Source organism: Plectrocnemia conspersa, unplaced genomic scaffold (assembly GCF_051122295.1).
Source record: "Plectrocnemia conspersa isolate PC_06_02 unplaced genomic scaffold, ASM5112229v1 ptg000003l, whole genome shotgun sequence".
Taxonomy (NCBI): domain Eukaryota; kingdom Metazoa; phylum Arthropoda; class Insecta; order Trichoptera; family Polycentropodidae; genus Plectrocnemia; species Plectrocnemia conspersa.
Window position 1 is genome coordinate 25007767 of NW_028277167.1, and position 23954 is coordinate 25031720.

The 23954-nt window shown below is 29.4% G+C and overlaps 2 protein-coding genes and 1 long non-coding RNA gene across 7 annotated transcripts in view; 1 reads left to right on the plus strand and 2 right to left on the minus strand.

The window, feature by feature from the left end:
• Nucleotides 1–23954, plus strand: part of LOC148237065 (uncharacterized) — a 30730-nt gene that overhangs the window by 5735 nt on the left and 1041 nt on the right. The window contains exons 2-4 of one of the 5 annotated variants that reach the window (XM_088183545.1): nucleotides 8838–8938; nucleotides 19438–19556; nucleotides 22071–22291. In XM_088183545.1, coding sequence (XP_088039671.1) covers nucleotides 19493–19556; nucleotides 22071–22291 — 285 coding nt within the window. In that variant the 5' untranslated portion in view covers nucleotides 8838–8938; nucleotides 19438–19492. Of the gene's footprint in view, nucleotides 1–8837; nucleotides 8939–11150; nucleotides 11240–16940; nucleotides 17113–17597; nucleotides 17632–19095; nucleotides 19557–22070; nucleotides 22292–23954 lie in introns of those variants that run through there. The other 4 variants (XM_088183546.1, XM_088183547.1, XM_088183548.1 and 1 more) reach the window with 4 other exon arrangements.
• On the minus strand, nucleotides 6530–7484 carry LOC148237067 (uncharacterized). The gene is made up of 3 exons (XM_088183549.1): nucleotides 7295–7484; nucleotides 6838–6993; nucleotides 6530–6771 (listed from the first exon to the last, which is right to left on the minus strand). Exons 1-3 carry the CDS (start codon nucleotides 7356–7358, stop codon nucleotides 6563–6565), a joined length of 429 nt encoding a protein of 142 aa, XP_088039675.1. The 5' UTR covers nucleotides 7359–7484; the 3' UTR covers nucleotides 6530–6562.
• Nucleotides 11139–12696, minus strand: LOC148237068 (uncharacterized). The gene is made up of 3 exons (XR_015809183.1): nucleotides 12398–12696; nucleotides 11874–12333; nucleotides 11139–11277 (listed from the first exon to the last, which is right to left on the minus strand). It is a non-coding gene; the product is annotated as an uncharacterized LOC148237068 (long non-coding RNA).

Below are 23954 nucleotides of genomic sequence, written 5' to 3' on the forward strand. Positions count from 1 at the left end.
CCCGAGCCATCCCTAGTGCAATCACCTTTCACGGTGGGCGAGAGAGTCCTGATCAAGCCTACGCGCCCGTCGTGCACGGAAGAGTGGAATTCAGGGTACGTGACGGACATCGCATCGCGGAACAATGTAGTTGTCGATGGCGTACCGCGGCACGTATTAGACCTGAGACGGGCTCCACCGGAAGACACTAACACGACCCGAGGATCCTGGCTGCAGTGGAGCGCGCCGTTCCAACCCGAATCCGAGCAACCGGCAATGGAAGATCCAGCAGCGGAGTCCACGGCGCAGTCCGAACGGTGTAGGGGCGACGCGCACGTGGACGGGAGTTCAGTTGGTCGGAGACCGCGGGAGTGAGAGGTCCCGTTACATTTCTTTTACTTATTATACACGCTTGAAAGGGTGCTAACAGATTACCTGCGATTTCCTTTGCATCTGTTGTAGTTTCTGTTGCAGGATCGTGTGGTGTGAATCAAGTGAGCTGCAAAGGTAGCGGTATTTTATTGTTTCTGTTTCTAATTGGCGGCGAGTATTTTAGCTTATTCGTAGCTTTCCGCAGCCTGTAATCGTTGCATTTTGACCGACAAGTAATTCTGAATAGAATAATTTTTTAAGTTGTCTAATAGAGCCTTTATTTTTTTAACAGCTTTATTGAATTTTGTTGTCATAAGTTAAAAAATAAATACAACAATTTACGAAATGCCAAATATACGGTTACACCAAAAGCTATTGTAATACATTACAAAGGTTTGTGTAGTGTGAAATATATTTGAGAAATATATTTTTTATTAGCTACTACAACATAATTAATGCTTCTAAAACTACAAATCAATTATTTTACGCTTTCTTACATATGTTTTATTACAAATATTTAATTTAAAACATAAAAACTATTACAATTGCTACGAATGAAAATAACAAAGTCACTGGCTTATTAAAAATTGCCGAATTACAACCATCTTCAAAACATTGACAAACTATTTCTTGATGACCCTCATTATCTGTATTATAGCATTCTCTTTTGTATGGTAACCACCCACAACTTCTAATTACTCTTTCTTCAACGCGTTTCGATTTATCCAGAACTTGAATTAAACATAAAATAAACGATAAGATTATTAATTATTATTTAATTAACCTAACTAATTTACCTTTTAATACGGTTTTTCTGCAGAAGGAAGGGGTTTTATTAACTTTATTTCGACACGTTGTTGGTGTCATAGTGTAATTATTTTTACCATAATTTTCTAGATCGAAGCAGGCTGAATTAGTTGCGCTGTTGCATTCGTAGCATTTTATGGCTGACACTGAAATTTCGTGAAGTATGTCTTTTAAAATATACATATATTATTAATAATCTTAGTATTTATAAAAAAATCCTATAAGTCTCAGTGTTAATCTGATATAATTCTACGTCATGGAATAACAGCATGAAAAATGCGAGTCATTCCCCATTTTTTTATACGCTCTTTTCTGAAGGATAGACCTCGTAGTTTAATTTAACATTTAGATTGATGTAAATGACATCACGCAAGTACGTATAATATCCATTATATTAACATTGATGGTAAAATTATATACATATATAATTTTGATTACCTGAAGACAGATTCGAGACGACGACGAAGAAGAGGCCACAAACGACCCACTTGTTGAACAACATTTTTAAATCAGTGAAAAATTACAACATCAATCGAAACATGTCATAACATCACAGTGGTTTATCAATATTTAATATGGAGTAGACGTACATTATGTGTTTTATTGGATCAGTGTTTTCTAAGTAAACTAAAGTAAATTTGTTTAATTTATTCGCTATAATTATTGCACTGTTATTTGTAAACATCCATTATTATTTATAGTCTTATCAGTATGAATTGATAATAAATCATTTTTATTAATTATTTTTTAAATTCATAAAAATATAATTTTATTTGAAATTAAATATTTTATAATATTGAGTGGTTGTAAATTTCAAGCTACAGTTTTAATTTATTTTTGATGTAATCTACTTCTTCTATACAATCAAAAGGCAATGTTCGTATGTGTACGTACGCCAAACTCAAAAACTACAGGACCGATTTCGCTGAATATTTCACAGCTTGTTTTTATTAGTACCGGGAGTGTTTATAAAATTAAATTTGACAAGTAACGCTGTTGTTTTTATATGTTGTCATTCGAAGAGAGTTATCGGACGGTAAGCTTTAGGAGCCGAAAGGTTGGAATTTCCCGGCCTCTTGGTGATAATCATCTTTTCGGGCTTCCAAGTTTCCGGGAAGGTGCCCTCGGACCTGCAACCGTCTAATATAGCGGTGATAGCGAGGTCCGCGACCCTCCAAAATTTCCTGATGAGGTGTCTACTTCTCGGGCACCACGCCCGCGTCCCGCAGTGTTATTAGGCTTGGGAGTTTCAGCCCATGGGCAATTTAGATCCAACCCAGCCTGGACTTCGCTCCGGAGTACTGCGCACTCCGGCGCCAGACCTCTTTCCTTGGTCGTTGCGATTGACGACCGTGGACGGGTCTACCGTCGCGAAATGCTGTTGATGGTCTCCGGCATCACTAACCTATACCTCGCACCGACGCCTATTGTCTTTCCAAATATATATACTTACCCATATACATATATGTACATATACATAACACACGTACACATACACACACACACACTTTATTTTTACATTTAAAATATGGTAGAAAATTAATTTTTAATTAAATTTCTGAAGTATGGTCACCTACACTCAAAACAACTGCGTTATTATTGATAACGTTCTCATATCGTGTGAACAAATTCGCAGAAAATTCAATACAAAAAAATTCATTACAAATAATATTTATGATGACTGAATTCGCATCAAATATAAATAATATATGCATGTTTTTATTGCTTTTCAGTAGAATCGCTTAGGTCAGATAATATCAGATTATATTCTTTAACAATATTGTTTGATCATTTTAAGTGAATATTGCGCCTTTATTCGGTGTCACAGCAGAACACGATTTATTTATTGCTACCACGTAAAACTGTACTATGATTAGGAAAATCAACACCAATTACTGGAAATTATTTGTTTACATAAAAAGTCAAAATAATGTTTGGGGCCGGCACCACAGAACTGTTACCCAATAGAGTGATAGCTTCACTGTCGGGCAGCATTCTTAGAAAAGGCATCTGCACCATAGACTCAAGTGAGTAAGTACTCTTGGCAGATACCTTCCCTCGAAAGACCCTCCTACCCATACAATATTAAGAGCCACAGCCATTCGTGTTCCAATTACATAAGATGACCAAACGTCTTTCTTTGAAGAGGGTTGTCATTTTTTAGCTCCCGCAGCAATCAGTCCTTTGTCCTCCTCAAATATAAATGTTTGAAACGGCCTTTTTATTTTTAGTATCCTCATTTGATATTTTTATAATCTGGTCACATTAAATTACACAGCCTTTTCCTGAAATTCAGGCGTTTGCGAGTGTGGACGACTTTGGACATTGATTATATTAAGAATGCCCTCATCAGAAGTTCCGTTCGACTATGGTTCCGGTGTACTTGAAAGGTACTCTTTCTAAAAAAAAAAAACGTAAGGGAGTTCTTCCTTACATTTAGGTGCGATTGATCACGCACGAGATAGGGAATACCACGAGCGACCTACCTGAGTTGTCACGAGCGAGAATTTAAGTAGGAGGTGGTGACTTTTGTCACAAATTTTTACAAATAACTAAAGCAGCCCAGTTCTGTATCTTCTTATGTATAAATTGTTCTAAGCCGTCGCTTCAGGACGTGCATATTTAAAATTAAATATTCTCCGTTCAATTTTCTATTCTATGAATCGAATCGCATTGTATGAACGATGTATATAATTTAAATTTATGATAAAATTGTGTTATACCTATGTAAGTTACATGCTATTTATATCACATAATATAATAGAAAACTATTTTTTTATTGATATAGTTATTTAAACAAAAAAAAACAATATTTCAAGAAAACGGGCCCTCAAATACCTAAAATACGCTAAAACTCAATAAACGACTTATAATAAATTCGCTCACATTGCACCAACTATAGGTAATCGATTGTCTTGTACCGTCAGTAAGGTGTAACAGAATATTTTTAATATCAATCATATTTTTGAGCGGATGTGTAACCGATGCTATTTATTATTATTATTATAAATTTAAACTGAAAACTAAATATTAAATGATACAATTTTTTTATGTTGCAAGCATTTTGATATTTTTTGTTTTATAATGTTTAGTTAAGTTGCAAACCTATTTTAAAACGTAATAAAATGTTTAGTTTTATTATTATCTAGCTAAGTTTTAAACCTTATTTATTTTTATCATTAAATATCTAAGTTTCAAATCTAACTTGAATAATATAAAATGTCTTCTGGAAATATTTAGCTAAGTTGTAAACCTATTTTCAAATGAATTAAAAATGCTTAATAGTTTTGTATAGATTGGACCAATTTGACTATCATTGAAAATCCTACATATTAAAATCTTATTTGAACTATAATTTAAAAATAGATTTATAAAAATGAGAACGAAGCAAAAATAATATTTAAAACCCAAAAAGTTGAGGGTCTTGTTTTCGCACACTCGCTAGCTTTGGTACATCATGACAGTGAGTTACTGACAGCTAGATTATATAATAATATATCAATAGTGTACCCTTTAAATCAGTGGTACCCAAACTCTTTTGGCCCACTGACCCCTTTTCATACTCAAAACTTGTCCACGGACCTTGGGTGAAAAACTACAGAAATGCATAATAGAAAAATTACAAATTTAACTTTGTCCGGCTCAATGTTTGTGAGTAGCAACCGCAAATCTCCACGAGTACTAATTTCTAGTCGGTTTCTTTTTTGTGATGAGGCTCATAACGGCACTGAATCCACGTTCTACCAAATAGGAAGACGGAAAAGCAATCAACAGCTTCTGTACAATAGCCCATAATGCTGAATATAAAATTGGGATCTGTTTTTGTAACCAGAACGTTGTTATATCCTTGTTTAAACAATGGTTTCAGCTCCTCATTTGTGGATAATTCAATTAGTTTTTCCTGTATTAGTATGTATTCATCTGTATTTGTACTCTGAGTTTGACTACTTGCAAAAGGGTTCAACACCCACTCGGGAATATCAAAGTCAAGAATGTCTTTAAATCTTTGGTTAAGGTCCGAATGAAGCGCCGTTAACTGTTGACAATAAGCAAACAAATCTTCATCTCTATTTTGCAATTTTGAAAGATTTAGAAACTGAGAATATTCTCCTCTTCCCACGTTTTGTTTGTACAGCAAAAGTTTTGCAACAAACGCAGATATTACACTTTTAGTTTTGATTAAATTTAATGTGTCACCTTAGAGTTTCAAATTAGTCTCGTTAAATCTGGCAAATAAATCAGTCATATAAGCGATGTCATGTTTTGAGATATTTAAATTGTGACGCAAATCATTGTCCTTACTCTCCAGGAATTCCAACACTGAATCAAAGAGCGAATAGAAGCAATCCAAACATGCAATTTTAGATATCCAACGTACTTCTGTGTTAAGTAGTAAACGATTATAGTCATAAGTCATCATCATTTTTCAGTCAAAGTTGAGCAAATAATCTCTAATTTAAGGCATTCCTTTTGATTTTATTAACTGCTCTAATGACATAATTTAGTGATTCATGCAAACGTTCACTAAGGTTTTTTGCGAACAAATGATGTCGATGAATGACGCAATGTACCGATAATACATTCGGTATAGCTTGTTTTAAGTATACCAGAAAGCCTCGGTGTCGTCCTACCATTGCCGGAGCACCGTCAGTAGCAATGGAAATGATATTTGTCAAAATGTATAGCTTTTACATCGAAAAATCTTTTTAATTCAGTAATTAACGTTACATCTTTCGTATCAGTTTCCAAACATTTAGCAAATAACAATTCTTGTGATTTTTTTATTCATTGTTATTTATTTTAACTTCCATATTAATAAAAATGTGTCGCAATTTTTTTATTTTATATTAAACCTTGCGCGGACCCCCTTACGTTGTTCAGGGACCCCCAAATCAATTTTAATTTTCCACGGACCCCCTGAATGATCCCGGGGACCCCTGGGGGTCCGTAGGGACCACTTTGGGAACCAATGCTTTAAATGGTAAAATTTTATTCCACTGCAGGAATCTATTACAGCTACATATATAATATAAGTTGGATCCGTGGTAAGCTACACGTTTTTGATTAATACTAAATTTGTAAACAAAGAAGAAATCTTTTATTAAAGGTTTTGGAAAAATTCAATAGATGGCGAAAAAAAATAATATTAGAAATAATTTTATTTATTAAGTATTTATTAATAGTACTTAAGCACACAATTATTAATTATATTTAGTGGCTGTAAGTCATATTCTACTTTAAAAATATGAATTTTAATAACAATTTTGAATTTTAAAATAATCTTTATTATATATAATTCTTATATTATATTTTTTATTAGCTACTACAATATAATTAATGTTTCTAAAACTACAAATCAATTATTTTACGCTTTCTTACACATGTTTTATTACAAATATTTAATTTAAAATATAAAAACTAATATAATTGCAATGAATGAAAATAATAAAGTCACTGGCTTATTCAAAATTGCCGAATTGCAACCATCTTCAAAACATTGACAAACCTTTTCTTGATGACCCTCATTGTCTGTTTTATAGCATTCTCTTTTGTATGGTAACCACCCACAACTTCTAATCACTCTTTCTTCAACACGTTTCAATTTATCCAGAACTTGAATTAAACATAAAATAAATTATAAGATTATTATTTATTATTTAATTAACCTAACTAAGTAACCTTTTAATACGGTTTTTCTGCAGAAGGGCGCGGCTGTATCAAATTCATTTGCACAAGTTGTTGGTGTGATAAAGTTCTTCTTTTTACCATAATCTTCTAGATCGAAGCAGGCTGAATTATTGGCGCTGTTGCATTGGAAGCATTTTATGGCTGACACTGAAATTTCGTGAAGTATGTCATTTCAAATATACATACATATATTAATAATAATCTTAGTATTTATAAAAATTGCTTATAAGGATCACTGTTAAGCTGATCTAATTCTACGTCACGGAATACCAGCACGAAAAATGCGAGTCATTATCCTATTTCTTTTTTTATACGCTACTTCCTGAAGGATAGACCTCGTAGTTTAATTTAACATTTAGATTGATGTCAATGACATCACGCACGTACGTTTAATATCCATTATATTAACATTGATGGTAAAATTATATACATATATTATTTTGATTACCTGAAGACAGATTCGAGACGACGACGAAGAAGACGCCTAAAACGACCCACTTGTTGAACAACATTTTAAAATCAGTGAAAAATTACAACATCAATCGAAACATGTCATAACATCACAGTGGTTTATCAATATTAAATGTGGAGCAGATGTACAGTGCGTGCTTTACTTAGATCAGTGTTTTCTAAATAAGCGTAAATTAAATTTGTTTAATATATTATCAACGAAATGCTATAATTATTCCACTATTATTTGTAAACATCCATTATCATTCATAGTTTTATCGGTATGAAATGGTAATAAATCATTTTTTAAATTCATAAAAATATAATTTTAATTGGATTTAAATGTTTATATTGAGTGGTTGCGAATTTCAAGGCTAAAGTTTTTGTTTATTTTTATGTAATTGGTATAATATTTTTACATCTGATGAACTCTGATTTGTTTTGCTTTGGGTCATCGTTTTTAATGTCTTGCATTTTGTATATTTTACTTCCATTGCTTTATTTCATTCATATCGTAATCCATCAAGTTTCATTACAATGCCGCATATTCAAAGTAGTTTTAAGCTACTAATACTTATATAGATAATTAAATTACGACGCTTATTGATTTATAAAATATCTATATTTATAGACACAATTTAATTATTAATTAGAATGTTGAGAGTTTCCAAAAAATAAACTTGAATTGAATTTTAACAATGACTACCCGACGATCGCAACAGTGGCGTGTTGTGATTCGATTTTAAGCATCACTGCGAACGAGAGTACAATGGTTCTGTCGAATTAACCAACTGGCTAACTATTGTGCTCAAATTCGTTTAATCGAATTCAATGGGCGAATTCAAACGGACGGAATTAGATCGGATTAGATACTGTAAAAATCTGCTGATGACGGACGATCATTGTTGGACTCATGCTATTCTGTATTTACTAAAAATATGATCAACGTGTGAATTTTGATATGTATACACACGAGTTTTGCGATTTTTGGAATCCCGGAAATCGAGACACTCACTTTTATATATATGTATTGTATATATATAAATTTAGTTTAAAACTTACCGCATTTATCTCGATCTTTCTGGCACTATCAACAGACAGCAGAAAAATAAAGTCGTCGGCTTAGGCGGCGAGATTACATTGCGCAGGAAAAGGGAGCTCAAAACGTTCTCTAGCATCAGTCCTAAGACTGACCCTTGTAGATAAACCCTTCAAAGGGTCCGCTAAGTCAGCGATTCCCATGCATCGATGACAATCTGACGGCTCTTTTGGTTTAATAAGTTTGTCTATAATTACCAGCCACCATGCGTGATCAAAAGCTTAGAAATACTCTCATATTGTATTATTTTGTGATCCGATTTTGATTAACAGCAGTATTAGATACATATAGTCTGAAGAGTGGGTGACAAGTGGCATTACAAATTAGAGATGCGACAAGAAGGTTGCCGAAAGTGAGACAGCACTCTACTATTGTTTAGAAATTAAGGTATAAAACTATGAGTACTTATTATTAGAAATATAAAGTTTTTTTGTTTTTGCAGTTTTGCAGTTTTGAAATGACCGCATGCTCTTATCTCTCACTCACTCTCACCACTTAGCACGCGAGCGATCGAGAGAGAAAGTATCTCACCGCCCGCCCCTGGTATGTATACATAAATCAAGATTTCCCTTCCTATACATAATATGTTGTTTTAAACTACATACCTATTTTTTCTATTTACTCCCTTAACGTGACATTACCATTTATTTTTCATATATGTATGTTATAATGCAATTATTTATGATTTGTTTTATAATCATTACAATACTGACATTGAAACTATGCATCGATTTTGTAGAACTGTAGTAATAAAGTTTCGCTAGACATATTTATATTGCTGCGTTAGCACATGCTGTGTATCCAAAGTTGAGTTAATTAATACTAACAGGCATAACACTTCATCGACGATCTAATGGAACACTATCTATAAAAACAAAATAATATGCATTGATCTAATAAACTTTAACCTCGCATCACAACGTGATGCGATTATTTATTTACAGAAACGTTTTGACACATTCCATCACTAAAATATATTTTTTACAGATTTAATGTACTAGCTAAAAACCAATAGCGAATAGTGTCATGTGTTACGACATAACGATTTAGCGTCAATCTTTGTAAATATACGCAAACAGAATGGTCAAAATTGAAACAGTTAACACAATTGTCTTTGGAGCAGTGACGAACGAAGAAGTGTTGCATCCGTCTTCGAAGCATTGGCATACATATTCATCGTGACCATCATTTGTGGCGTCGTAGCACTCCTTTTTGTATTTGATGTATCCACAGCTTCTGATCACTCTCAAGACATCGTTTCTATCGAAGTCCAATACTGTGAATTAAAATAAAGAAATTGGTTAATGAGAGAGGAAACTGCCATAAAGACTAAAAGAAAGAAAATAAAGAGCACACTTTGCTTATTTTTCATTGCAAATCTGACCTTCATTTTTTTTAAATTGAATAAAGACCATCGTGACCTGTAACTACTCTTTCCGTTGCGTGCACCTCTGCCGTAACCGATACTTGGACCCTACGAGTCCAACCCAATGGGCGGGCACCCAGCTTTTGACGGCCGAATGAGCGGGACCCAACCCCCGTAGAACTACATATTTATGACTAGCCTGCATTGCTTTGCATTGCATGCATTGCGTTTCATCTTTGTTACAACACCACCCCCCTGATCTTCGGAGGATGTTTATGCTGTCTCAGTCGCAGCCTTGACCCTTGATTTTCCTAAGGGCCGAGCCCTTTGGCTTGCTTGCGTTCATCTGCTATCGTGAAAGTGATTGAAAATGTAATGTCAAATCATGAGTGATCATGGTTTAATCGTCTTTATACACACAATAAGTATACAAGTAAATAGTAAAAAATAAATTAAAAAACAGGTTTAGTGCACACCTAATTTAGAAGAGCACCATCCCACATATTTTTTTCGAAAACATCCTTGTATTTTTGGCAACCTCGTTGAGAACGTTATGGCCGCTACGTTCAGGAATAAGGGACACGATCGCGACTCTCTGGGGCGTTCGCTCGCAGCTAAAAGTCGCCGAGCATTGACTAGTTGTCGACACCGCCCCTTAGCAACGTGCTTAATTGAATATATGCTACCCCCCCTTTTTTAGCAATATAATTTATTTGTAAAGAAAATAGCATTAAAAAATCCATTTTATACTTTATAAATTAAAAAAATAACACACATTTAAAATGTCAGCTTTCAAAAATGGTATTGATCAGATTTAAAAATATTTATTATTTTAAATACAAACATTTTATTTTTGTGCAAAAATTTTGTTCTACATTATTTTGAAAAGCAATGACTAATAATTAAGCACAGTTTTTTAGTAGGTAGATGTACAAAACAATCAAAATTAAATTTGTAATTATTAGGAATTTAAAAAAAAAATTAAATAAAAAAGTTATTTATAAATAAACACCTAAGTCTCTATTTGCTAATGTTTTGCAAGACGACGATTCACTTGGGAGCTAATTTTTATTTTAAAATAAAAAAGCTTAAGAACCATTCACATATATTGCATCAATGCGCCATTAATGATGAAATATACACTAGTTTATAACAAAATTAAATCAGAAAAGGTACGTGACTTAAATTAAAATCTATTGTTGCCTCCTTACAAGTAGGTCATTGAAATGTAATTGGCAAACTATTAAAACAGTGCTGAGCTACACAGTTAGTAGATAGAGAAAATATTAACTTACCCCAAATTGTAGATGTTCTACAAAACGGCTCGGTATTATTAATAACACTTGGAGGACAAAGCGTCGGTCTAATAATTTTTCCTTTATCTTCTAGTACTTTACACGCCGAGTTGTTGTTACTATTACACTGGAAACAATTTATAGCATCTACTGTCGAAGATCCAATCATCACAATAACGATAAGTAAAATAAAGTTGTTATTCATTGTAATGTATTATAATCTAGAAGAATACGAATATAAAGTGTTATGAATTATATGTGGGTATCGACGATTTTTAGGGTATATATGTACAGTTCATCCAAGATGTGAACGCTCATCGATATAGTATTGGTGAGAAATATTTTAGGGTGACCATGTGAAATTACACGTTCAATTATTATTTTTTTAAATTTAATTTGTTGAGAAAATGTAAAATATCACTTTCTTGCTTATTTTGTTAATTTATATACATATTTAACTTAAATACATAAGGGCATTTTGGGAATCACTCTTCAAGTTGAATATCTGTTTAATATAATATTTAAAAAAATAGCAATAGAATATTAAAGTAATTGTTTTATTGATTACAAAATACCACAACATGACAATGATTTATAATAAAAATATAGCACATTATAATTTTTAATTCAATTTCCAACGTATGGTTTTCCTACCCTTAAAACAGCCCTGATTTAGTATTGGTAACGTTCTCCTATCGGTGTAAACAAATTCGCGGAAAACTGTATATGTATGCATGCATGCGTACACACACCCTTATTTCCAACACATCGATGATGAGCGTTAACATCTTGGATGGACTTATATATATATACATACCTTTCAGTTCCTCTTCTCAACAAAGCTGTTACAACACTATCCAATATTTTAAAATATTCTATTCGATTTTATTTGCGGTAGCAATAAAACTGGTCGATAAAACAATCTATATATTATTACTATGGTAGTGCTAAACAGATTGTAGGCTAACCACGCTAATGCTTTGGTGCAGATCTTTATTTTATGGTTATATCATATATAATTTATTTACTTATATATATATAAAAGAAGAGAATCAGAGCCAAAATAATTAAAATAATACAGATCTAAATGTTCAGAGAAGATCTCTTGTGTGAACAGTTTATACCGAAAACGAAAGTAAACAATTATATATTATAAATTCAAAAACGTGTAAAAAATGCATCAAAGTTGATAAAATAATTAAAATACGTACAAGAATCGCCATACCAACTTTCATTGCACACAGCTGTATTTGTATTCTCTCTTTTCAGCTTCATCTCTGTAAATACATATAAAGTTATTAACATTTTTTATATTTCATGGACAGATTGTGGGAATTTTACCTTTTTACGTTGTGTTGCATTATATGTATATTTATATGACAATGTTTATAACTATCATATATGTTTTAAATATCACGCCATCAATTTGCATATATGACAGTATTGAAACGATTCACTTATAGAAGCAAAAGCGAATAAACATGTCTTAATACATATAAATTTATTATGATGATTGACTCACTACTGTAATGTTTTAGTGTTAAATTATATTATGTTTTATATTTATTTCGACTATATATTTAAATATAACAATAATTATTGATTATTAATATATAAATATGTATAATAGAATACACTTCATAAAAGGTGCAGCATCATTTTTATAGAGCTATACATACATGATTCAAATCAATATTTTTTGACAACATCATTTTTTAAAATAATAAGTAAGTCAGATATTATATTATTATATTATATAGAAAAAAATTATCATATTTTATGATCATGATTTCTAGGAATATGCCTAATGAAAATTCGCATGCCCTGGAATGTTATTTGCATATTATGAGAGTACTAAATATTGTACGTGATATATTTTGAGATTAAATAAATATTATTCTTATGTACCATTAAATTTTCTAATTATTAAATGACATACTATGTTCAAAGTAGCAGTTACATATCAAGATTAATAGGGAATGAATTACGTAGTAATTTCCTAATAATTGTCTTATAATTACGAGGATAATAAAGGGTAGTGTAATTATTTCGGAACAAATTAACATTTTACGACATTTATTATTATTATTTTATTAAATTACAGAAAGTTAAGAAAACTAATCTGAGGGATTGATCGATCTAAAAACGAGACGCAAAATACAGTTTACCTTTCGTTATTAAAAAAATAGGACCTAATCTTATGCTTAGATATTTAATACATAATATAATAAAAATATCCATTACAAAATGCAAGATAAAAATAATAAAAAATCAAAATCAATGGAACTTTGGTTGTATAAAGACAAATATAAGAACTCTGCTCTTTTTACGACGAGTTATTGATAAGATAACACTTACAATTAACTTTGATTATAGTAATTAATATAAAAAAATGTTTTTAATATTTTTTTAGAATATTAAATTTCAATGTGTTTATATGGTAAAATTATACCCACATAAAAACTTGACCTTTAACTGATTTTCCACTGTTACTGATGCATTTATACAATTAAAGTAACAATTCGCTACGTTAAAGTAATGGGAATCATAAAACACGATTGTTGTCCAAATGTAACTGCTGCATCTCATTGGCTGTACAATTCTTTAGCTAAGGGTAGGCAATAGAATTTTTTAGAATATAAATATAAAAGTATGATTAATTTTGCCGCATCTTCTATTTTTTTTATTAAAATCATAATAGTTTTATATATTAGATAAATTAATTTGAAATTACTTTTCTACTGTAATAATTACCGTTGCTTATAACTTTTTTCAGAGAGTAATTTTACAATTCTTTCTGTAAAACTCGTTAAAGAATGTTTTCATTTAAATTCGGATATTGATGTAAAAACTTTATTCAGAAACGAATGCTCAAATAATTTAAAATGAATATGGCAATTGTTGCAACTTCTGATTATAATTTAATACAATTAAGTATTTTTTTGACTCCAGTATCTAAATCCATTTAATTTATAAAACCGGTTTTAGAATTTTCCTGATTTATCCGAAAAAAAAACTGTTTTACAACCCATTTTTGTCGACATTTTTGCAAATCTGAATTATCGACATTTTTGTCGATAATTCAGATTTGCAAAACACAAAAAATTTGAAAAATGTCATGGGTTCATGTGGATCTGAACAATGACCTTAATCTTGATAAACAATGAATTATATAATCTATCTTGTTATCAAAAATATATAACAATGATAAATATATGATTTACGATTCTCTGATTACATAATATAAACAATAATTTTACTTTTAGAATAAGTTTTAACGCTTGATGTTACGTGCAATACCAAGTGACATGTTTCAATGATTAGCATGAAGTAAATTGTGCTAATTTAAAAGGTCTATTCAGATACCAAGGGAGACGAGGTACTATGTACTAAATCATTCGCAACGTGTAAATAAACTTACACACTCTATCCAAATGATATCTGAGCACATAGGTTTTGATTCAATTACTGATACAAATTATATTTGAAATTTGCAATTGTGACGCTGATGAAATCACATAGAATCAACTGGTTGCTTAGTCAAAACATATTAATGTAGACTGGGTCAGCAATTTGGACATCGCCTATAGAGGACAAACTTTTCGTATTCTTCTAATTTCATCAGAGCTGATCGCATGCGCATTAGGAAATATCGATTTTCGGTTCATCAGCGCCAAGAATCTGCCACCCCAAGGACCGCTCGTTCTAAAAATAGGGCCTTCCTTGCGAGTAATTACCACAAGGGTGTAGGTACTATATGGCGTCGCTCGGCCCTGGTCATAGCATTATAAGTTGCTCTCCTTATTTAATGGGATTATTGTGATGTAGGTGAGATATTACGAGCTGGCGTCCTGTGCCTGTTGACTACGCAGGATGAAGTCGATTATCCTTTTAAAACATCATTCGTGATGGTGTAATCTCTTCTTGTAGGACACAAGCGTGAAACGATACGATTGTAATTGTTTTAGATAAATAACTCGTTGCTTGTTAGTTCAAAGGTTATAAGTTAAATAACATATGAAAATAAAGATTCAAAAGAAGATCAACTTAAAAAAAAACCATCAAGAATGTTTTTATCATTTTTTTAAGACCACAATGACTTTTATGCTTTATCTAAATATATTTATTATGTAAACATCAATAGCTAAGCTTTTGTTGACTGCGATCCACTAAATATTAAAAAAAGTTTTCATGTAAAATAGTCAACAAAACCCTGGTTTTTTCCAGAATTTGTAAATTTCAAAAACTAGTTTTATAAATAAAGAAGTGGTTTTAAATACTAAAATTATTATCTCAAAAATAATAAATTACTTAAATACATTTGATTACATAAAATCAAGTTATACAACATCCGCCATATTTGTTTCGGAATGAATTTTATTCATCTGTCTGAATTGATTTGAAAACATTCTTAAATAAAAATACAGCAGAATTTCACACGAGAAGAATTGAAAAAATACATAATCTGTAGTGAATACAGGTATTTACAGCAATATATTATTTTAATTTTACTGTAAAAAAGTAATTTCACTTTTCTATATCTAATATTAAACCATCAGAGGTTGTCCATCTTCAAAACATAATTTAATTTGTTTTCTAGGGTTTGTCGGTTTTCAAATACTGGCTATTTGGGTGAATTTTTAAAATTTAAAAATCAGTATATAAATTTTAGAAACCAGTTTTTTAATACTAGAAGTAATATGTATTTATTACTCTAACCACCAGAATTTTAAATCTGTGCAGAAATGTTGTAAACATCTGTAAAAATTATTTTGCAGAATATTTTTTTCACTGTAGTAGTTTCTTTATGCTATGCCTAATATTATACCATTAAAGAGTTCTGGTCTTTAAAAATAGTTTTTTCTAAATACACTTGCTTATATAAAGGTTATTATGATAAATAAAAAAAAATATTTTGACAAGAGCATTTTGTGTAACGTTTGCAATTTTTTCACTTTAAAATTTTTAATATTCATCTGATATTTTAATACTAGGATTTGTCGGTTTTGAAACTGGTTTTTAGGATATATTTGAAAAAATTTAAGACTAGTATTAAAATTTTGGAAACCGGTTTTAAATACAAATAGTAATATGAATCAGTTACTGCAAATTCAATTGAAAAAAATCTTAATTGAAGAACCGCCATAATTTTATAGTTGAAGAATATAAAATCTGTAGAGAAATGTTATAAGCAACAGTAGATATTATTTTGTAGAATATTATTTTTCACTGTAAAAAAACGTCATTTTTTTATGCTATAGCTATACCATTAAACGCGTTTTGTGTTATGTTTCTAATTTTTTCACTTATGCATTTTGGTTAATTTTTAGTATCCATTTGTTATTTTTTTACTTGGATTGTTAGTAGGTTTTGAAAAACTGGTTTCTAGAATTAATTTTTTAAATTTTAAAACCACTTTTTCTTTAAAAAATCAAGTGATAGAAATTAGTGTTATTATATAATTATATTTTAGATCGATAATCACATAATATGTTTTCCTAGATTATCCTAGTCTCACATATGAATAATTTATCGTGCATTTTTATATATTTTAAGCTGCAATAATAATTTGTATTTAATAAAATATATGTCATATATTTTATTTATATATATTTATATTTATATGTCATATATTCTATTTTCTATAAGGAAAATAGCAAAAGTTAATTAAGGTGTTTATAATATTAAAAAAACTCAACATATGTATAAAGATGATAAAAAATATTTTTGACAAACTTTTTAATTTTTTTATTGATTTAAAAGCTTAAATTCCATAGAACGTCATAATCGGAAATCGGTAAGTATTGCAGAAATATTTATATAATATTTTATTTGCTGATTTTGCTGCCACTGTTTAAACATATATTTAGTAACAAAGCACATCGGTGTCGATGTCATAGTGAAATAAAAGTTATTATTTGACTTGAACTGATGCCAAATGGCAAGATTACGAATTGTCGTTAGTTTGGGTTAGATCGAGTTCATTTGAATCAGAGTTTTTAACCGAAACGATTTGTTTTCTTGGTGGAATAAAATATAAACGCATTATAAAGCAGGTAAGAATAATTTTAATTTATTAAATTTTAATGTTTATGTATAGTTTTATTTATATATAAATTGCAAAAGTATTAAATAATCATATCCTTTTCAAATATTTTCTATAGGAGTGATTCTTTAATTTTTGTGAATATCATCAGTTTAGGTCCAATACTTCTTCAAAAATTTGTTTTTCTTTACAATAAAGTTATTTAATAAAACATCTTTTGTGGACTGAGAATAAAATTATAAATTTAATATTACTATTTTCATCGAAATTTATTTGTCAGTTTATAAAATTTGCTTAAAATTTAGCTCAAGAGCTTATTTGTATTTTAGTTATAATACGCTTTAAATAAGGAACGACTTATTAATAATATATTTATAATTAAGAGTCATACGTGACCCATTATATCTTTTGCGCATAAGAGATTAATATTTTACTAGAATTATATGCAAATATAAATAAATATAATTTTATTCAAACGTTTAATCTATAGGGAAGGAGTTCAACTTTGGTACACTACTTAAACTTAGAAGTAAGATACATTACATATTTTAATATTTTTATTATTTATAGATATAACCAGAGATGTTTTATTACGAATTAGATGTACATATGTATATAGATACATACTTATTGACATTAAATTGTTCAATCACTTCATTTATTTTATTTTAATAGTTTTCCTTATCAAGCAGTCATAAGTTATTTTCCATTATCATTGTTCATTGTTCATTGTCTGTGTTATTAATTCAATAGGCAGTTTAAAAATATGTATTTGTTCAAGTAGTAAGAATTAAAATAATATTAAAAAAAAGTGTTTACCCGCGCAACGAAAATTTACAAAATAACGAAACTTTCCCTGTATGTAATAGTTTACCTATTATTTTTTTTAAATATTGTATATCTTATAAAACTTGATCACTTGGCTGCACAGTTAATACTTTTAACATAAATTATATTTTACTTTGAAAGCTGTAGATGTATGTTATATTTGCCCTCACAGCTAATTATTTTTTTATGGTTATTTAATAAACTGCTTTTTATTTTTGAGTTAATATTTTTTTTAAAAACATCTTATTTTTCGTAGAACCGTACAGTGAGAATTAATACACCTGATTCTCATTTAACGCGGATACGTTCCAGAAATATAAAAATATAAAAAATACGGTAATCATACAAAAATATTTATAGGTGCTCATAAATTAAATCATTTTTTTTATTTACAATCGAAATGATTGGCTCGTGCTAATTTAATCATAAAAAAGGCGAATTCGGCACGTGTTAAAAAGCTTTTTAACCGTCTAATAAGAAAATAATGGGGTTCTTCGTTAGAATGGGACACCACCGTGGGAAACCTTTTACTGGCTTAAGTAACAAGGTACACGTTATAAGTCAAAAGGGATTAAAATACCCGTTGTTATGAGAAATAGATAACGCGTACATTCAGGTTTATTTTTAAAACAGCCGTTCATAATTTGTTTATCGGTCAATTAAATTATTTAAAAAAAAATTTGCCACTATTCTATAATTGGTCGTTGCACCGAAAAATAAAAATTTCACATGGCCATGGATATAATAATATTTAATATTCTGTGCAAGGTAAATATATATACAAAATAGATATTCACCTTGAATTAAGTATGATAATTTGTTGTAATTGTTCATGTCGTAAATTCTATGATATGATCTTTAGATATTTATCTTGTTCAAGAATATTTAAATTTTTGAAAAATATGAATGAAGCTCAAAATTCGCAACGAAAAAACTGTCAATATTCAATATTTTTTGCTTGTATTATACATATATGACCATAACCATAGATATTAAAATATCAAAATAGGAGAACGTTTCAACAATAATTAAATTGAAGGTTGTACTTTTATCATTCTATTGCAATCTATATTTTCGTAATATAAACGTATACAAATTTCTCACTGCGTGGCAGTTTCTTCTACATTATTTGAATGAAAAAGTAATCTTTAATAATATTTTTTTAAAAAATATTGCATTTCACGAATTAAAGGACATCTGTTGGCAATTCAATTGACAAATACAATTCTCTCAATATTTAATCAGCTAATTTACATCAGGTTTTACCTCTTATAAAAATTCGAACTACTATTTTTATCTGTGACTTTTTCTTATTAGCACTTTTTATTTTGTTTTCGCTTATCATCTTTTAAAATAAAGTTGCTTTACATTTTGAACTTAATCGCAAAACGTTTATTTGGTATTATAAACGTTTAAAAGCAAGCTGCGCGTTCGCTCGTGTCCGATAAATAATACGTCTACGATTGCCATGGTATTCCTCTAGTGCTTGCTGTTTGACTTTGCATAGGGCAGTTGTACCAGTCAACTAATCGCCTCCTGCTCAACATCACGACAGCACAGACATGAGGATAAATCACTTATTCGCCTGCTCCCTGGTGTTCCTGCTATGCATCCTCAGATTTGGAGGTAAGATTATTGTCTTTATATTGCCTTTTTTACAAATTTATTAACTTGTGCCAATTAGAAAACCAGTTTTAACATGTGATGATAACGTAATGTTTAACACAGATAATTCTGCGTATTTCTTCCATTCACTTGGAGTTGTTATTGTGGCTTTTATGACGTACGTTTAATTTTATTTGTAATAATTATTTGAGCAGGAAATTTATTAGACAAAGCATACATAAACTATTGCTTAATTCCATATATAACATAGCTTTGCTTACTTTAATCAGAATAGTAAAAAAATATTATTGGTTATATATGGTTTTTGGTAAATATATTTTAAGAATATCAACTCACAATAAAATACAATTAGTAATGCTTGATGGAAAAGGCAAATACAAACTGAGGAGCATTTTATGTATCACCTTATTAAATTGTTTTGTTAAGGTTTAGTTTTACTAAATTCAATAATATTTTAATCAATGAATTATGACTAAAATCTTATTAATATCGAAACCTTTAACAAACTTAATACCTCTTCATACTTTACATTTAATTTAAAAAATAAATTTGCCAATTTAAAAATAAAAAATATCATTAAGTATGACTTTAAATAATATTTCTCAGTTTAATTAAGCCCATCATAATTAATGAATGCAAACTTTTTATGAATTAAAATCATTCATAATATGTATGTGAAATTCTTTTAGATTTCCATTTGCAGTACACAAGTATTTTTTTGATGTTCATATATTATAAATAAAAGTAATTAATATTAGCAGTTAATCTAATCAAACATTTTGAGTCACATTATTTACCAATATATTTTGATCAAATTTTGCTAATATACGTTTCTCAGTGTATTTAATTAAAATAATATTGATAAGTAAATCTCGTTTCGATTTTTAATGTAATAATAAATTAGTGCAGAACTAATTTATTTCCCCAAATTTTTCTTGCTTTAAAATATATTTTTAAATAATAGTATAAATATTTTATAAAGTTATAATTATAATATTATATTTAATTATAATTTTAATCAATTGACTCAAATATGGTTTTCCTAGATTTTCAAGATCTCACCGATAATTATGGTGATACTAAATTAAAGTCGAGCTAAGTTGTACATATTAGGTATTAAAAATACCCCAATAATATACTACTTTAGCTCATTATTAGCTATTTAATATTGATGATTATTTTATAATTATAATTCTTATCGATTAACCAAGATTTTCCTATTCTTATGGATGAATATGGTGATGATTAATTAAAATTAAGTCAAGTTGTACATATTATTTTTTTTAAATTCTCTAATATTATATGTATATGTAATAAAGAAAAGAGAAGTAAGCTTAATTTATTATACTATAAGAAAATAAGCACAAAATTTATTTATTTTTAACTGAACTTAAAATGTGGCATGAATAAAGAATGTCATATAAATTAAGCTAATCAATTAAAAATCCATTTCGAATCATAATATTTAGCTGGCCACACACGCACGCATCTGCCCGCCGGGTGTCTGAGATTTATCCGGCGGACAAATTCGAACGTGTGTGGTATGAAAAATCTCGAACGTGTGTGGTATGAAAAATCTCAAACGTGTCTGTCCGCCGTCCGTGCTCAAAAATGTATTATTTGCCAGCTTTTTTAAATAATTGTTATTGAAATATATTCGGAAAATATTCGTTCATACTTGTAGTGAAATATTTAAAGAATTTATTTTCTAAAAACACTATAAGTCTTCTTCGATTATATACAGACAAATTGTACTTTTTGCGATTTTTTTCTGTATATATTCATGTAATTTATAATAGTCATTGCCATAACTAAAAGCATAAAACACTTTGTAATCGCCGAAATTTTATAAATTACTCTTATTTCCAAGTTAATGTTGTATCGCTATGGACTTTTTTCAATGACTGGTTAATTTATATGTTTAATAAAATGTATAATGCATAATTTTAATTCATATTTCTTATGTTGAAAAACTATATAAATCTCGTTCATTAAAAATAGTTAAATTGCCGATTTTTTTATCTATAAAAATGTCACCCTTCAAAATAATCATAACAAAAGATTATTTTAATGATGTATAAAAATCAACCCACAAAAAATTATTGATAATAACTTGAACAATGCTTTTGATCTCAGTTGGTTTTATCTATATGTTTAATAACATTTATATTGCATACATTTAATTTATATTTGTTTTATTAAAAAACTATTTTATTACGTTATATTAATTTCGTTTATTAAAAAATAATTATATAAAAAATATTTATACTGCAGATTTTTTTATTTAAAAATAATTATACCAAGAAAAATATTTTATTATTACAAAAAAAAACTAATATTAGTATTATTCATCGTACGAAAAACGACGACGGTCTACAACATATTAATTTTTATTTATTTAAACGTCCATTTCAAGCTACATTTTTTTCATTACACAATATATATAATGTTTTAAGAATCCGTAAAAATTCTAAACTCAGTTTGTTGTTAAAGATAAACATTAATATTTTTCAGCGAATGGCTTGCAATGTTACTTTTGCAACAGTCACAACGACTCCAGATGCGCCGGTGACAAACTGCCGGACGTCATGAAGAAAGATTGTTCTTCATTGGAACATGGCACCAAACATACGATGTGTCGCAAAATCACACAAGTCATAGAATTCGAAGTCAACGGACTCCCACCAGATAGCCGAGTTATAAGGACATGTGGATGGGACGAATCCAACTACAAGGTATGCTGAAATTTCACTAGAAAAGAGCTGAAAATTAGAATAGTAGATAAAATATAAACCTTTTCTGAAATGTATTTTATAAATCGGTTTTGTATACACTTTTAAAAACGTCTAAATCGCCATCATCCCCATGTCACCCAAAGCCAGAAGTTGAAATAAAATACATCTCTAGTACTAATTATTCGATTCTGCTCACTAGACTGAGCTTCGTGCGAGCGAGAAATAAGGGTGGGCGTTGTATGCGTTCCATGCGCCCTTATCTCTCACTCACTCTCATCACTACACGCGCCTGAATACAACTAATGTACTACTTTTTACTTTTATATATTTTAAAAATCAGAAAAATATAACAAAATAATCATTTTAGTGTACAAATTAGGAATATTTTTATAAGCTCCCATAATAAAGATAATTTGTCTAATCAAGTAATTTTATTAGATTCGTATATTTTAATTGGTTTCTGTTAATCAATGATTCCAGAAAAAATTCTGAAATTTAATTTGCTAAAAAAACAGTAATAGTTGTCAACATTTTAATTCAAATATCATCAATATGTGATGTCTAGGATCAATATTAGACATGTCCATTTTTACGTTTTTTTTTACTATATAAATAAACAAGTATAGGACAAATTATGGTTATATGTTTTGCTAGTACTATCTGAAGTTTGGAATATTTGTTAAAATCTTTTCGTTAGCTACTAGGAATTTTCAGAAAATTAATGAATTTTGCAATATTATAATAATAATAGCTTCCAGATTTCATCTTCTACTAATCTATTATTACCCAGTAGTCATTTGGAAAATCAGCTGTTTCAGAAGGCAGTGTTTGGGTTTTGGAGACGGTCCTTTTATATCGGTCTTTTGTGATTTCGACTAATATCTTCAATCATAACCACTTCTGATATCTTCAATCAGAATATTATTTTTTTCTGAAGCTTCTGTGCATAACATCCATAATTTGGTTCGAAAAAATCTTCTTTTAAAACATGTTTTATTTTTTTGTTGATCCGAGATTTTACATATTTATTTAAAATCAAACAATGGCAAATTTTAAATTATGTAGTGTTAAAATTTTTTTGTTGTCTTGCCGTAGAACATGAGATTTTTGACGTACTTTTTCTTTGCTAAGTGGTGATAAATCATTAATCTTCACCTCAGTTTTACCTCAACACCACTAATTGCCATAAGCATGTTTATAATAAATTTGGCAAATTTATTTGTATTTTTATAATAGCAAAAATATAAAATTTTATTGCGATGACTAGTAAAATATAATTTTACTTACTTTCAAGCACATTTATAGATTTTTCTAGTTAATTCTAAAACTATAGATTAATCATTCTGTAATGTCATCTATTCATAGATATAGATGGAAGCATTTGAACAATTTCTTAAAATGAAAATACCGTATTTCATTTGAAATAGTTAATGATGCTGATTAGCGTTTCGCTTTTATAAACAAATAGGATCGTTTATCTCAGACCACTCTTTGCGTGGAATGCGATCGTGGAACATGAACGTTTTTCGCACTTTTTAGAATTTTATTACTATAATATTTTTTATGATATAACCTTAAATGTTTAATGTAAATAAATTTAAATATTATCTAATTCTTTCAGATTCACAAGACTATATCAGATGTTTTTTAATTTTATTGGAGT